Raw genomic sequence first — 17,851 nt, 5'->3', positions numbered from 1 at the left:
GAGTGTGCCAGAGCAAGTCCGACTCCGAGCAATCAGTGCAGTGGTGTTCGTGCGAGCGATGCATACTAATATTAGTAGTTCCTACTAGGTAGGACTTTGTGTGTCAAAAAAGTGGGTCCCTTTGGTCGCCCCTAATTCAACACAATAAAAAAAGGAAAATAAAAGCAAGGCGGTGGACCAATCGTCTTTTTTTTTCGGTGAATCCTTCCAGGTCCTGCTATTTGCTGCAGGAAGTGAAGCAACTCTTCCCGGAGGGGCAGCACAGAAGACAGTGCCAGTGGTGTCTGAATAATTCGATTTTGTGGAAGTCGGGCTGGTTCTCGCTATTATGTAGATCTCGCCGTCGCCTTCGTTTTTTTCGGTCCTGTGCCTCCGCCGTGTGAAGTCGAGTCGCGAAATCTTATCGTGTGTTTTTTTTTACTGAGTTGATTTATTTTTTGTTCGGTTTTCTTTTTCGGTTGTGCTCTATCGCGTGTGTGTGCTAAAGTTGTTTCGACTCGGATTTATGTAGAGTGTGGGATTTCCTGTTTAATCAGTGCACACAGAGGAGAACAGGCTTAAACTGAAGCAGCAGTAGCAGCAAATCTCGAGTGGTGCGAGTGGAAGTTCTTTGTAGTCTGCTCTTCTGGTTCTGGTCCGGAAGCAGGAGCCACCCAGTGAGAGTGCACAACAGTCAACATCGACGACAACGAGAACAAGGAGGGAGCTTTGCTAGGAAACGGAAGCCCTCGGAACATTCATGAGAAGAGATGGGAATAAAGGCCAGCACAGCAAATGGTGGACAGTCCAGTCCTAGAGCTAGAACCTTCTCCACTAGCAGCAGTTCGGATGTCGTGTCCGCCGGTGCAGGTAATACTACTACACACTACTAACATTACTTTCACTGTATCGTTTTACATTCACTACTACCTTTCAAAAGGGGCACTAACAACATTAGCAATCATATTGGCCAGGAAGCTTATCTTCTTTCTGTGGCAGCTGGCAGTCAGCGTGCTTTGTCCAGCATCTCAGCCACACAATCCGTAATACGAAATTTGAAATCAATTGGAAATATGTTATATTCTTTAACATGATCAATGCTCTTGTATGGACATTCTATGGATTTTTGGTTTTTGAAGTACACGTGAGTCACAAGTAGTCACAGTAGTTGATAATACATTGTTGCTCTGGTTGTGGCAGATAAAGCAGACGGCGAAATGCGCAACTCCTGCTGCAATGGGGATCGTCGCGGACAGTGTTGTTTACCGAGGGAAATAACAACTTTGCTAGTGAGCTTTTTTTAACCCGAGACGCCATTGGGCGCTTTGTTTGGTGTTTATTTTTCTATTTGCAGATTGGGGTATCTAATCAGAGACAGTCACAGAGAGTGGCACTCTTCAAGTGATGATAGCTGCTATACTGAATAGTGGGCAACCGGAAGATGTTTACTTCCTGTTTATTTAGGATTTGATCAAAATAGTCATACTGCTTACTATCTTTTGTTTCAAAAGATAATCTTTATCAAAGTGAGCAATACTTGAAGGAAGTGGAGTGATGGCCAAGCAATTGTTTGGTTTCAGCAACCCAATTAATCATCGAGCAGGTTTGGAACAACGTAATACCAAGGATTTTAAGAAAATGAAGCAATTAACTCCAGTTCGATTGGTAGGAAACGTCATTTTGAACTGCTCGAATGATATTTCCATAATGATATATTTACCTCCAATTCTAGATAGAGTAGGAATTAGGGCGTAACGCTATTGTAAACAATGACTTCTCTCGATGATTTCTAGAAATTCAAGGATCGCACACGCAAATCAACATCACCATCGGATAGGGGAAGTCTTATGTTGGTCTGCATGGGCGTGTCTTGAATTCCTTGAAATCATCGAGAAAAGTCGATGTTACACCCTAATTTCAGCTCTATCTAGAATTGTTCACAGAATGTTTGCTGCATTTTCTCAATATGTCTACCTAAACAAACATGGGGGTTGTATCCGAAACGTGAACGCAATTTTTTTTACAGTCTACCGATAAAACAGCTACCGCTCCGAAAAAAATTACCTTTCGATTATTCTTAAAATATGGGAAAGGGATATCAAAAATAAAAAAAAATAAATCATTTTTTTTTCTAATTCATCATGGCATAAAGTTGGACTCAAAAAACCACAAACATCGAATTTTCGGTTTTGCTGCATTTTATCATGCTAAGATAGAAACAATATTTTTACATGTAATTTTTGTCAGGAATCTTAGGAAGAAACTGGTTTTCTTGGATTTTTTATATTTTTCCCAATATTTTTAGAAAAATACAAACGTACCGAAAATATTTTTTTTATATTCCGGGCGGTAAAAGCTTCAATCCTTGATTCAAATTTTTGAAATTGGGTGACTTGAAATCTGCTTCATGATTTTACGTTCCTTAACCGAATAATGTTTGTTTTTTCACCAAGTGGATGACATTCGCTAATTGAGGCGTATTTTTTAAATCAAACCAGAGTTGAAACGAGCAATTAGAAGTGAAATGTTACGTCAGCGTAACGTAATGGCGAGTGAATTCTGGACTGAAGTGTTCACCATCCAATAGAAGGGTGTCGGCTACCTGAAAAAACCTGGAAAATCAGGAAATTTCAGGGAATTCCTTTTTAGTCCTGGAAAATCAGGGAATTTCAGGGAATTTCTTTAAAATTCATGGACATTTCATTCAAAGTGTTTTTTATGTTACTTCATACGCGAAGTTAACGATTTTCAGAGTTGGTTGGAAATGCTAACATGAAGCTTTAGTGTGATGATTTATTAGCTAGAGAATGATCTTTAGAAGAGTGTAGGTGGATAGTTCCGTTAGAGTACGGCAGTATGAAAATTGAATAGAAGTTGAAAATGAGCGAAGGGCCATTAAAGCGACAGTTTTCAAGAGATAGACGCACATTTTTGCCTAGCCCGTACGATGTACGCGGGGACTTGAAGTATGTCTCCAAGTCCACAGGCAAAAATGTGCGTCTATCTCTTGAAAACTGTCGCTTTAATGGCCCTTCGCTCATTTTCAACTTCTATTCAATTTTCATACTGCCGTACTCTAACGGAACTATCCACCTACACTCTTCTAAAGATCATTCTCTAGCTAATAAATCATCACACTAAAGCTTCATGTTAGCATTTCCAACCAACTCATGGACATTTTTTTATATCTGTTACGCGCGCTACTAAGTCTCCCCGCGCGAAGGTGCGGATTCGCGAAACTTTGTCAACCGAACGAAACAGATTACTAGGCGGAAATCGAATGCCGCTTCCTGCTAGTTGCTTTACTAATGAAAGCCTATGCGCCTGGAAGGAAGAAAAGAGCTTCGCTCCGTATGATACTGAACTTCCAGTAAGAATCACCTGTAGTGATCCGTCTTCTGCTAGAGAGGCCTCAAAGAAAGCCTATGCGTCTGAAGAGGAATCTAAGGATCGTCTAACTGGCTCGCCAGGGAAATTTCGGTATGCACTAACAAACAGCAGTTTGAAGGCTAACCGTAGAACTTCGATTTTATTCAATTCAATTTTCCTTATATTACTATTTTTATGCTTACTATACAATATTTACAATTGCACTGATCGACACTTATTGGTTTAATTCGGCGCATCGAGCCGCGGAATCATAATGCTGATCCTAGCATAAGCGATTTTGGACTCGCTCTACTAGCCCGTATGAGAATGGTTCTTCCCCTCTGGTTTGAGGTTCGATTTAATTTGCAATCTATGTTTGTTTATCGATGCGAGCCGCGGTGTGCTTTGGGTTTAATTTGTCACGTCGGTAACAATATCTTTATTAAGGAGACTTTCAGCCCTGGGCTGGTTTATCTCCGCTCTCATGGAAGTATTTCTTAATTATGAAAAGTATTTCGTTAATTTCATATAATTTCATTACTCGTAAATTAATCACACTTTCAATAAAATTGTGAGTTTGGCATTTGTGATAGTTGAGCAAATAATTACTTAAACAAAGAGCATAGCCTTCTCCAGCTGCATCTGTATTGTATACAAATTTCAGATGTATTACGGTTAGAATTATCAAAATCCTAAGAATTTACACGCTAGTTAGTGTCCGTGAGATTCTGCTTGGAGTACTTAATTTTGATGATTTTAGACCTGATGTCTAACTCTGGGTTGGCACGTCCCTGAGTTGAAGTGGAATCTAGAGGGTCGGTAAAAATCCATTTTCATCTTTGAGTTGATTTTGACAAAATGTATGCTCCAGTGGATTACCGAGTTTCTGGGTGGCGCTGTATTTAGTTGGGTCGAACAAAAATGAAACCACGGACAAACCGTCATGAAACTCAAACTTAACGTTTCCTCAAAAATCTAACACGTCCGTCGATTCCATCTGTCAAAACCATAGAATGTTTTATCTAGATAAAAAAAAAGTAGAAGGGTCTGTGCCTAGAGGCACGAACGGAAGCTTGACGTAGGACCGCTAGTGGACGGAACAAATATGTTGATCATTTAGTTCTTAACCTTTTCCGTTTTTGAATTGGTGGCCCTGAAAATGGCCGGTTGTTTTTCAAATGGTGGCCACACCAGTGCAATAGTCAATGCTGACCGAATGACGGCGGCCTAGTCATGCTGCCTATTGCGGGAAGCCTTTCCTCCGGTCGATGTGGGTGTTTTCGTCGTCGCCGTTTTCGTATTGGTGCGATGCGTACTGTTCCACTCGGACGTCGTGTCCGACGCCTATCCGTCCGTTGCTCGAAAGCAAATGATGAAGAAAACGATATGGCAAGCATTTTTATAACCGCTGCTTCTCTCCTCCCTTCCTTTCATTGGTGAAATTGTGAGCGATTAACCGAGAATTGAGCTCGCTCATGTGAGAAAGGGGAATGTGTAGTGTGTTCGATGTGTGCTCTATAGTTACGTCCGTGTTTGGGATTTTTCGTTACATGTCTGAATTTTGATTTTTTTTAATGTGACCCCCAGTATAGAAATTAAAGACGTAGTCCTACACAGCAAAAAAAAATGTAATATCGATCAACGTAATTCAAGCTGATGTATGAAATAATGATGTAATAGCAAAAAGCAGATACAATATTACATCAATGGATGTAATTTTGTTCGCAAAATCGATGTACATCGTACAATGTGATATTACACAACCGATGGATTGACCTGGTTGCATCAGTTTCGATGTAATATTCAACAACTTTTTTTGCTGTGTACGTCAATAACATGTCCAGAATAGATCTGACATGAACCAATCCATAAATGTTGCACTAGTGTTCGTGGCATAGATAAACGTTTTCCGCGAACACGAAGACATATGTCAGTACTGCGCTTTGCGCAGAAATTTCATGGTAATGGTCATTCATGTCGATTTGTCGATGATTAAACCATACCTCTGAATGGGTTGGAGCGTCTTCGTGTAAATGACGCATTTTGCACCAAATCGTATTCGGAACTAACAGCACCCTCTCAGATTTCAGTAAAACTTTCTGGAACTTTTCATTTCAAAACTAAACCAGTGAAGGTCATAATCTCCTCTGAATCCAATTCTTCGATACAATCGATGTAAATATTAATATTATTTGACAAATCTCAGGTAATCATGACAGCAGTTGGTCTCTTTTCTTCATTCATATTGTTTTCAATAATCAAACGTCATGATTACCTGGGTTTTGTAAAAAAAGGTAATAATTTACGTTGTTTGTACCAAAGAATGAAGCTCAATGTGCAAGTCAATTTTGTCTAATCAGCAACTAAGTTCACTTTGATTAATTATGACGCATTTCTTGCCAAATCGTATTCGGAATTGGCAGCACCCGCTCAATAAAACTTTCTGGATATGTAGACCTTGTCAAAAAATATTATTCTTTTATTATATTGTCTACTACTGATCTAATAATATGTTAGAGAAAAAAGACAAGATTTTTCATATTTCATTTATTTATATATTTTCAATCTATCTATCTATCTATCTATATCTATATATATATATATATAAATGAATTTCTGTCTGTCTGTCTGTCTGTCTGACCCTTATAGACTCGGAAACTACTGAACCGATCGGCGTGAAAATGTGTATGCAGGGGTTTTTGGGGCCGGTGAAGGTTCTTATGATGGTTTGAGACCCCTCCCTCCTCTGTAAGAGGGGGCTCCCATACAAACTAAACAGAAATTTCTGCATAACTCGAGAACTAATCAAGCAAATGGAACCAAATTTGGCATGTGGAGGTCATAAGGGGTGGCCCCTTAGATAAAGAGGGGCTACGTAAAATATAGCATCCTTTTTTTAATTGGCGCGTAAACTCAAATATTGAATCCCGAGCAAGGCTGGGCACACTCAGCTAGTATAGTATATATAAAAATGAATTTCTGTCTGTCTGTCTGACCCTTATTGACTCGGAAACTACTGAACCGACCGGCGTGAAAATTTGTATGCAGGGGTTTTTGGGGCCGGGAAAGGTTCTATTGCTATGTATACAAGATTTTATAGGTTCTGAAACCATTCTGGAGATCTGATTATTTGTTCTACTAAATCACCCAAGACTAATTCATTATAGTTAGTATCGAAATATGTTCAAAAAGATTTTCAGTGTCTATATGGATCATGCCAACCTGTTTCCGTGTATGCCAGATGTTCTAGGATTTCCAAATCGATATTTCGATACTACAGATATTATCCCAGTCTTTGTTGAGCTAGTAGAACAAATCATCTGAACTGCAGGACGATTTGGAGAACCTTTGGTATACATGGAAATAGATCGTGCATTATCCACATAGACACTGTGAATCTGTTTGGACATATTTCGATACTACAGTCATGGGTGATTTAGTAGAACAAATAATCTGATCTCAAGAACCTATAAAATCTTGTATATATAGCAATAGTTCGTGCATGATCCACATAGACATTGTGAATCTGTTTTGATATACTTTGATACTACAAACATCGTTCCAGTGATGTTTGGGCTAGTAAAACATATTAACTGAACTCCAGGACGATTTAGAGAACCTAGAACATCTAGTATACATAGCAATAGGTCATGTATCATCCACATAGTCACTGTGAATCGGTCTGGAAGTATTTCGATACAAGTGATTTTGTCCCAGCTCCGGTTGATCTAGTACATCAAATTATCTGAACTCCAGTACGATTTGAAGAACCTAGAATATCTAGAATACTCGGAAATAAGTCGAGCATGATCCAAATAGTAACTATGAATCATATTTCGATACTACAAATATTGTCCCAGTCTTTTTTGATCTAGTAGAACAAATCAACTGATCTTCAGGACGATTTGGAGAACCTAGAATATCTGTTATACATGACAATAGGTCATGCATGAATCTGATAGGACATATTTCGATACTACAGACATTATTGCAGTTTTGGTTGATCTAATAGAATAAATCATCTGAACTCCAGGAGGATTTGAAGAACCTAGAACATCTAGTATACATGGTAATAGTTCGTGCATGATCCATATAGACACTGTGAATCTGTTTTGATATATGTACATAAACATCGTCCCAGTAAAACCAATCAACTGAACTCCAGGATTTGGAGAACCTAGAACATCTAGTATACATGGCAATAGGTCATGCATGATCCACATAGTCACTGTGAATCGGTCTGGAAGTACTTCGATACAAGAGACTTTGTCCCAGTCTCGGTTGATCTAGTAGATCAAATTATCTAAACTCCAGTACGATTTGAAGAACTTAGAATATCTGGAATGCTCAGAAATAGGTCGAGCATGATCCATATAGTAACTATGAATCTGTTTGGACATATTTCGACACTACAAATATTGTCCCAGTCTTTTTTGATCTAGTAGAACAAATCAACTGATCTTCAGGACGATTTGGAGAACCTAGAACATCTGGTATACATGGCAATAGGTCATGCATGATCGACATAGACAATTTGAATCTGATTGGCCGTATTTCGATACTACAGTCTTGCAGTCTTGATTGATCTAGTAGAACAAATCAACTGATGTCCTGGATGATTTGTAGAACCTAAAATTTCCGGAATACATCACGTATCAAACTTTGAAAATCTTGTAACAGCCCTGGCTTTTGCATTCCCTGGAATTTTTCTAATATTCCTCATAATAGTCTCTTCATAACTACTTGGAGTTAGTTTGAGTTTTCCTTACAATTCTATTCAAATAATTCGCAAAATAACGTAAAACATACATTATTAAATATTTCAGTAAAGTTTCTTTGGAATTCTCCTCAAATCTCAAGTGGCATTCTCAACAAAATGTTCTAAGTAATTCTTCAAAGTGTCAGAATTCTAAAATTTAGTCACAAGTCCAAGAGTCGTGTTTTTTTAATCTGAGATGTTGGAAATAAAACCAAGTTTGAAAGTTCGATAAGTTCAAGAATGTGAACAACTAACTGGCTTTACCTTAAAATCTTGAAAACTTTCCCATGTAATCTTCAAATAATTTCTTAGCCCGAGCAGAGCTGGTAACGAGACTTTTTTTTTCGAAAAAAAATGTCACTGAAAACGTATGGGAAAATAATGTCGTGACTACCGAGGTCTCATTTTTATTCCGTAAATTTTATTGTTTATATAGGAATTTCTAAGCTCAATCCATCATTTTATAACATTCAGTCAAATGAACCACTAGGACCAGTAGTGTTCGGTCTAGTGCCCTTCGAAAAAAGTGCTGACTGCACAAAATCATCTAAAATTAAGTTTTACAATTAGTTGCTTTATGAGTTTTAGAATGATTGAAAACTTATAATGTTGTCCAATTGCTGCAATCAACCATACCGGCAATATTTTGACGTAGGACTACGTCTGTGATTTCTATATGGAGGTACACTTTGTGAAAACCGAAAATGGAACATGTAACAAAATTATGAAAGATTTTGAACGTTAATAACTCAGCGGCCCCTGATCAAATTTCAATAGTTTTATCACCAATCGATCAGATATATTTCTACGCATCTGTTAAATTTAAGAATTTTTCATTTTTCAAAGTGTCACTATTGAAAATTGCACGAATGTGCAACTGTTGCTTTGATAATTAAAATTATCACCGATTGCCTGCGCAAAAAAGCGATTTCCCTAACACAGATTTCAAAGCTGAATTCCATCCGGTCTCAACAAACGGTGTTTATTCAATCACCGCGTGGTGAGTGGTGGTGTTCTCCAGTACACAACGAAATGCTCCCCGCAATCAGCGAGCTGTAGCCCACATGAGCATTAGAGTGACGCAAAATTTGAATTTTTCGCTCAATATTTACAATATTTAAACGATTCCAAATCAGATCCTGACTAACCTCTCAAAATTTGAACCCATTTGGTGAGAAACTGAGATGGCACAAACCATTTGAAGTTTGTATGGGAATTACTATGGTAAAACCAAGATTTTTGTTCATGTCTATCTAATAATTCACCATATCCCAGCTACAACCCACAATTTTCCCAGCTACAACTTTGCGCAATACCACTTTTTGATTAAATGCAAGGATCAAAAGTTATCAATGGTTCAATGCGCTGATGTCTTATGATCATGCTCAATCAACTGCTCAGCAGGCAACATTGGTGTTTCTGGGGCGTTGAATAGGACACAAAAATCATGGCTACTATGTCACACTGCAAAATACAGTGTTGTCTACAGAGCAACTGCTTGATCATGTCATAAGTTTATCAATCTCTCAAATAATTAATAACTTTTTCCTTTCTCGTTTTACATAGAAACGATCTTCAGCAAAGTTATAGCTGAGAAAATTTTCTATAAGAATAGCTATCGAACTGTTTCGCAGCTTAATATAGAAAAAGACTAGAAGGCAATGAACAAAAAGTTGAGATTTCCCATAGTAATTTACAAGTAAACTTTAAATGGCTTGTGCGAAGTCTGTTTCTAACCAAATGAGTTGTAACTTTGGGAGGCTAATCAGAACCCGATTTGAAACCATTTAAGCACTGTGGAGCGAAAAAGTCAAATTTTGCATCAGTCTAGTGGTACAGGCATAGAAAGCTCTCAATTAACATGTGAAAGTCCTTCAAAGAACGCTAAGTTTAGAGCAAGCAAACAGCTGATATGTTATAAGCAATAAGCTATAAATGCCATGTAGTAGTAATACAAATGGTATTTAAATGCAATGAAAACAGTTTTTTATCTGTCGTGGATTAGTATTTGAAGTCACGGATTTCTTTTGAGAAATCGCGGATCAAACTTAGAAGATATTGTAACAGCCCTGTATTTGCTTTAGAATTCCCTGAAATTCTACTAATATTCCCCATAATAGTCTCTTCATTACTACTTGGGGTTAGTTTTGAGTTTTCCTTACAATTCTATTGAAATACTTCGCAAAATAACGTTTAAGTTTCACGTTTCACTGAAGTAAAGTTTCTTTGGAATTCTCCTCAAAACTCAAGTGGCATTCTCAACAAAATGTTCTAAGTAATTCTTCAAAGTGTCAGAATTCTAAAATTTAGTCACAAGTCCAAGAGTCGTGTTTTTTTTTTAAATCTGAGATGTTGAAAATAACGCCAAGTTTGAAAGTTCGACAAGTTCAAGAATGTGAACAACTGGCTTTACCTTAAAATCTTGAAAACTTTCCCATGTAATCTTCAAATAATTTAGTAGCCCAAGGAGAGCTGGTAACGAGACTTTTTTTTTTCGATAAAAAAAAATGTCAATGAAAACGTATGGGAAAAAAATGTCGTGACTACCGAGGTCTCAAATTCCGTAAATCTCATTGTTTTATATAGAAATTTCTAAGTTCAATCCATGATTTTATAACATTCAGTCAAATGACCCACTCGGCCCAGTAGTGTTCGGTCTTTCATAATTATTAACAAAATTATTCTGTGACTTTCAAATTTCTGACTGCACAAAATCATCTAAATTTAAATTCGACAATTAGTTGCCTTATGAGTTTTAGAATTATTGGAAATTTATAATGTTGTCCAATTGTTGCCATACCGGCAATATTTTGACGTAGGACTACGTCTGTGATTTCTATATGGAGGTAAACTTTGTGAAAACCGAAAATGGAACATGTAACAAAATTATGAAAGATTTTGAACGTTAATAACTCAGCGGCACCTGAACAAATTTCAATAGTTTTATCACCAATCGATCAGATATATTTCTACGCATCTGTTAAATTTAAGACTTTATCATTTTTCAAAATGTCACTATTGAAAATTGCACGAATGTGCAACTGTTGCTTTGATAATTAAAATTATCACCGATTGCCTGCGCAAAAAAGCGATTTCCCTAACACAGATTTCAAAGTTGAATTCCATCCGGACTCAACAAACGGTGTTTATTAAATTACCGCGTGGTGTTCTCCAGTACACAACGAAAGGCTCCCCACAATCAGCGAGCTTCAACCCACTTGAGCATCCATAGAAAGAGGAAGAAGCTGCACCGCTAATGCAGGGAATCAGTAGCTCTTCGTGGACTCATGGTCCTGGATTAATGTCTATTCTTCGATGCAATCGGTGTAAATATTTACATTATTTGACAAATCTCAAGTAACCATGACAGCAGTAGGTCTCTTTTCTTCATTCAAATTGTTTTCAATATTCAAACGTCATGATTACCTGCGTTTTTTTAAATAAGGTAACTATTTCCATTGCTTGCACCAAAGAATGGCGATAACGCCTGAAGGTATGCAACGTTTCATATAAATAGCTGATATCGTAAGTAAACATACCGAAAACCAAGGTTGCAAAGACTCATTTCAGCTAAAATAATGTTTTTCGGAATAATAAAACCAAAAGATGGTATGATGGCATGTTTTACTTGTAACTTACAAGAAGAGGTTACAAAGTATGCGTTGGAAACATAAAACCTGTAAATTTTGCTTTCTATGAGTCACAATCAGCGATTTGCTGATCGCTGAGTGAGTGAGTGAGTGAGTTTGTGAAAAATCGCTGATTGTGACTCTCATGAAGTGAAATAAACAGGTTTAATATGTCAAACACATTCTTTGCAACCTCTTCTTGTATCCTACCAATTCAAAATTTGATCATGGCATCTAATTATTTCATAATTAAGAAAAACATTGTTTTAGCTGAAATGAGTCTTTGCAACCTTGCCGAAAACTTACGTTTACCATCTAACAGAATCACTCAATGATTATTCTTGCTGAAAAATGTCATTCGAGGATGCCTTTAGCCATGTTTTATGGGTGTCCAATAATTAGATACAAAGTGTGCAATTATAGAATTTCATAGCAAATGATGCGTGCCACAATTGGACTCTGAGGGACATGCAAAAGTTTTACTATACAGAATGGTGTTACCAATATAAATTGCTGATGAGCGCAGTAAATGCTTAATCCATCACATTCAAAAGTATTTCGAGGCATCCCTACTTCAAAAACGATATTAATCTCTTAAAAATACAGATAACAAAAAGTACGTGCTTAGCTGTACAACAATTAGCAAATTACCCTAAGTCTATAATAATAATCAAGTAAATTAAAATTACAACAACTACATTGATAAATACATTCAACTCTTCCTTACTCGATAACTCTAACTATCTTAGATGGACATTCAGGCTACTTCTAACGCTATACAACTTTCTTAGATATCGATCCATAGCTCGATATCTCCCCTATCGATAATCCCTTCAATAACGAGTTGAGTAGAGTTAACTGTATAGTTTCTCCTAGAGTGCCTGTAGGGAGAGTGACAACATCTCAGCAATTTGACAGGTCTCATTGGAATGACCTTTTCGAAGCCGTTAACAGATTTCGGACATGTCGTCATTCTACTTGTAGGCACTCTTACTTTCTCCAATATTTGAAAAATCGACACACAAATCCTCATAACTGAAAATCGCTTCTTTCCGTTCTCTTTTCTTCCAGGAGCGCCGTACGAAATATCCTCCGCCAGTCCGGAAACCGACAGTAGCTCCGCCGAGGAAAATGCAGCGGCGAGTGCCGCGTCACTAGCGCTAGGTAGGGTCTACGCGGCCACATCCTTGCCGGCACACATCTGGTCATTGAATGGTAAGTTTTGAAATTCTTCTTCTTGCTCCTCTAGTCTCCTCTGGTCTGTCTTGCTTGGGTGAACGAAACTTCATCGCATAGAGACTGTGATTGTGCAATGGCCCACCAGCTGCTAGCACACACGGCGACATCGTCTTTGTTCAAGACAACAGGAGAAACAGCTGTTCTCTGTCTCGATCCCAGATCGATCTCGCATCAAGACAAGTGTGGAAAATCTTGATGCACGATTTCCCGGTTCAAAATCTTCGAAAGTTGCACAAAGACGGGGAAGCATTTCCCTTGAAGAGCGACCGGGTTGATGGCCCGTGCGTCCAGACCAGACCGTTATTATTTTTTTTTCAGACGTAGAGCAGGAAAATACCCAGCTGTCATCAGATCCTACTGGGTGTAAGTTGGGCTGATTCGCATGGATGTGATAATCCAGCTGGTTAGAGCAATTCACAGGTTTGGGTTCACGCAGGGCGTGTGGACTTGCACGCAATCATCTCAAGCATTTTGTTAAGTGACTTGAGTGAAGTGACGTAGATTGTGTTTGAGTTGATGACTCAGTCGTTGATGATTGACCCACACTTGACCATTGATTATCGTCTGACTCAGCAGATCGGGAACTATTTCGTATTTGTTTTGGAAAATCATATTGTATTTTGGTTTAATATGTACACGCAATACTCATATGATATGATGGCTGCCGCTCATATGTTCTGGAATTAGATAAACTCTACGGAGCCGAGTTATTGAAAATTAAACTAAAAATTCATTAAAACTAATGGAGTTATGATTAGCATGTCAACATTGTATGCTAATTGTTAGATTACATCGCAAATTTGCTGTGGAGTTCATTGACTCTTCGAAACATGCAATGGAATATTTTAAGAGAGGACATTACAGAACTTTAAAAATGAACTTTGGTCCCACACACAGTGTTTTCAATTAAAACACTGCTTGGAACAAACTCATTGCTTGTAACGCAATGTGCCAGCTCCCTAAGCCGCAGGCTTCCCTTAAACAAGTGGCATGCAGTATGGCCTCACAGATTCAAAACCGCAGCTGTACAACTCAGCCGAAAACCACACGCGAATCCACACAAAATTCAAAAGAATTGTCCTCTAATGCAACATAAAAAAAAGATCCTCATGCATGGAAAAGCAAAACAAACGCCATACCGTAAAGGCGTATTCAAGAATCAAGTAACGGCTCCGGACGGAACTGGCCATGGTTTGTTTGGTACATGCAAACGCATGATATCAACAATCAACATATACTTATGTATGTTTACAAACAGCCTCTCGCGTTTCCGTCGCCCTCCACCCTTGATTGGGGCCGTTTGTTTTGCACTCGAAATCACAAGGCCTAATTCGAAGGCAGCTTCACTCGTTATGATGACAAATAATGCCTCTCCCGTTAGGCTTTGTATGTACCTACTGATTTAAAAAAAGAAGAAGGAAACACAACATTCCTCCCGGTTCGTTCCAGTTAAAGCGGATTTGCCATGAGTGACCCGACGATGTGGGGCACTTTCTCATCTACATTATTTAGGAGTGGTGCTGTGCTCGATTCTAAGCCCATGTGAGTTGATTCTTAGATTAATCTAGAACGGTTCCAGATGTCTGACTCGTATTTACATAACCCCTGCTGCTGTAACGCATTGATGGGCGGCGCGATGTTTGATTGTGTATTCACAGTCCACAAGCAAAGCGTTTTCTACGGTGGATCGATAAGTGATTAGAGCCTCTGTTGTTGTGTGTTTTCTTCTTGTACAGAGCGTTGCATCTATATTAAGGGAATATGGAGCTCTCAATGTCAGTTAATATTTTCCGCGTGACATTTGAAAAGGATCTATCAGCTTTTGTAAACAGACACTTGTAATGCACTTTTCACCCGAACCGAGGTATGCCTACGAAAACCTATAGAACACTGCCGGGAAGGGGTGAGTTTTAGAGGTTGTAGACCCTGAACCTTCCTCAGTGTTCATTTGAAATCATCATCATCTGAATTGGAATTCTCCTTAAAATTTTCCTGCTATTCTCTTCGCGAATCTTATTAAATTTTCCTCAGCATCAATACAGAACTTCCTTCCACAACAATCCATTGGAATTCATCTAAGATTTTCTTAGTACTTAATCTCAAAATTAACTTAAAGAACTCCAAAATTTATTGGTCCTAAATTTGTTTAGAAATCCTTCTTAGCGTTTATTCGGAGTTAGAAATTTAATTCTTTTAGAATACTCCCCAAATTTCCATAGGTATTCTCGGCAGAATTATCTAAAACTAATGTCAAAAGTGTTAGAACCCTGAAAGTCCCAAAGCTTTAATTAATATTAATAAATAATAAAAAAAAAGTGCCGCCTTTCTCCATACACTGCATAATCGCTGAATCGCTTTGTATGTATTTCAACTGGACTGACCACCACACAGTCTGCGATATCTACACACAATCAAGCAGAACAGGGCAGTGTAGTGCAGACAACGGCTTCCAAATGAAACGTTTTCGCCACTCTACGATGACCGCTCTGTCTCTCTCTTTCTCTTTCTCTCTGCGGTAGTTGGTCGTGTCGTGACGTATGTTCCTCAAATATAATGTTGTTATTATCACATTTCTGCCGAACAAACGCACAACAGCAAGTAGGCAAGCCGTTTGTTGACGACTCTTGACTGCTGCCTGCTGGTCCGCCGTCGCGCTGTCGAACGTGAACAAAAATCCAAGCCACGAGGACGCGAGAGCTTTATTTTTGTTTTCGCCTCGGTTGCCTGCCTGCAAAAGGACCGAGCTTGTAATGTTGTAATTTAATTATAAACCTTAAATTGTGTTGAGCTGATGATTGGCTGCAGCCGTGGTGGTCACTGCTGCGACATTAGCCCTATCAATGCATCGGAGTGGAGCAGCAAATGATCAACACTGCATAGCAGCGTTTCTCAAACTATAAAAAAAAATCGGAATTAAAAGGACTTTTATCTTATACTAGGTGAAACCTCTTAACCGAATCTTACGTTCTTAAATATTTTATCGTTTCTAAATAATTTAGGAGTTGCAATGCCATTTTTGTGATAAATGGGTTATTTGGGCGTGTTTAGCACGTTTTGGTTATTCATGGCTGTTCTTCCATTTAGTGATTGATTTCAGAACTACACGGCCAATGAGAACGACCTAAATTTGAGTTTAGTTTACTCATAAATCACATAAAGTGCAGCAACTCAGCGATGAGTAAATTTGCCTCATGTTTTTCCAAGTTTGTCCAGGAAAAAATCCCAAATTTGAGAAAAGTGAATCGTTACTACTCACTCTATTGGTACTACTCCTAGACTGAGTAACATTTTCGTTAATTCTCCTCATTTTCCGGCAGATTTTTGAGGTTTACCACAGAAAAACATGAGGCAAATTTACTGATCGCTGAGTTCCTGCACTTTTGACGATTATGAGTAAACTAAACTGAAATTTGTGTCGTTATCATTGGCCGTGTATGTTGGCGTTTTCAAGCCATTTGCCCCCTCCTCCCTCTTATCTAAGGGGCTACCCCCTATGACCTCCACATGCAAAATTTTGTTCCATTTGCTTGATTAGTTCTCGAGTTATGCAGAAATCTCTGTTTCATTTGTATGGGAGCCTCCCCTTTACAGAGGGGGAGGGGTCTCAAACCATCATAAGAACCTTTCCCGGCCCAAAGTGGGGCAGCGAAGCCATTCGCGTGGCCAAAACCTCTACCGCCGTTGGTTTGCTTTCTACAGCGATACAATGCTTTGCAAAGTTGCTCAATATTAAAAGCGCCATCTTTTGAAAGTTTCATATTAGTTCATTATTACGCCACATAAGTGGCGCTCGAGTCTATCGTTTGAACGGAGCATCCTAGTCAAAAGGTTTTCACCGCAAAGTTGTGTAATTTAAAGTGTTGAGAAATGTTGTCGAAGACATCGAAACTCTATGATTGACATTAAGCGAGATATCGGGCAATTCAGAAAACTAACCTCTAAAATAACGTTTTTTCCTTTTTTTCACCTATATACGTCAAACGTATAAGTTTTATACTCTGATAATTATCTCAATGTTTTGACTCATCAAATAAATACCCATTACTTTATGTATCATGCTTTATTATAAAGTTATTAACATAAAAGTCTCAAAAAAGCCATATGCAATATTCAAATAATGTTATATGAAAATGCCTGCAGTTGCCTGTTGAACTGTGGTCGTTACTTTACCCAACAAAGTCAACACTAATCACTGTAAAAAAATTGGCTGTTACTTTTTGTTCTATTTTGAGTAATTGACATTTTTATTTATCACTTTTTGGAGACATTTATGTTAATAACTATATAATAAAGCATGGTATATAAAATAGTGGGTATTTATTGCATGAGTCAAACCATTTTGTTACTTATCAGAGTATAAAACTCATACATTTGACGTATATATGGGTGAAAAAAGGAAAAAACGCAATTTTAGAGGTTAGTTTTCCTAATTGCCCAATATCTCGCTTAATGTCAATCATAGAGTTTAGATTTCTTTGACAACATTTCTCAACACTTCAAATTACACAACTTTGCGGTAAAAACCATTCGGCTAGGATGCTCCGTTCAAAAGATAGACTCGAGCGCCACCTATGTGGCGTAAAAATGAACTAATATGAAATTTTCAAAAGATGGCGCTTTTAATATTGAGCAACTTTGTATCGCTGTAGAAAGCAAACTAACGGCACTAGAGGTTTTGGCCATACGAATGGCTTTGCTGCCCCACTGTGCGGCTCCAAAAACCCCTGCATACAAATTTTCACGCTGATCGGTTCAGTAGACTCACTATAAGATTTAGACAGACAGACAGACCAGTGGCGTTTCCTTAACCTCAATCTATCTGTGGACCAACTCTCAAAACATAAACAATTATCAAAATATTGCTTGCCATGGATAG

General features: G+C 38.1%; 1 protein-coding gene across 1 annotated transcript in view; it reads left to right on the top strand.

Moving 5' to 3' along the window:
• Positions 1 to 94: 94 nt before the first annotated feature.
• LOC135707503 (E3 ubiquitin-protein ligase znrf2-like) overlaps positions 95 to 17,851 on the top strand; it is a 69,594-nt gene continuing 51,837 nt past the window's right edge. Inside the window, exons 1-2 of the mRNA XM_065229352.1 lie at positions 95 to 849; positions 12,808 to 12,951. Coding sequence (XP_065085424.1) covers positions 750 to 849; positions 12,808 to 12,951 — 244 coding nt within the window. The 5' untranslated portion in view covers positions 95 to 749. The remainder of the gene's footprint in view (positions 850 to 12,807; positions 12,952 to 17,851) is intronic.

The sequence above is a fragment of the Ochlerotatus camptorhynchus genome, unplaced genomic scaffold, assembly GCF_037179485.1.
Source record: "Ochlerotatus camptorhynchus isolate MF236.1 unplaced genomic scaffold, CSIRO-AGI_Acam_v1.1 ptg000313l, whole genome shotgun sequence".
NCBI lineage: Eukaryota > Metazoa > Arthropoda > Insecta > Diptera > Culicidae > Ochlerotatus > Ochlerotatus camptorhynchus.
This window is presented reverse-complemented; position numbering and strand designations above follow the sequence as displayed.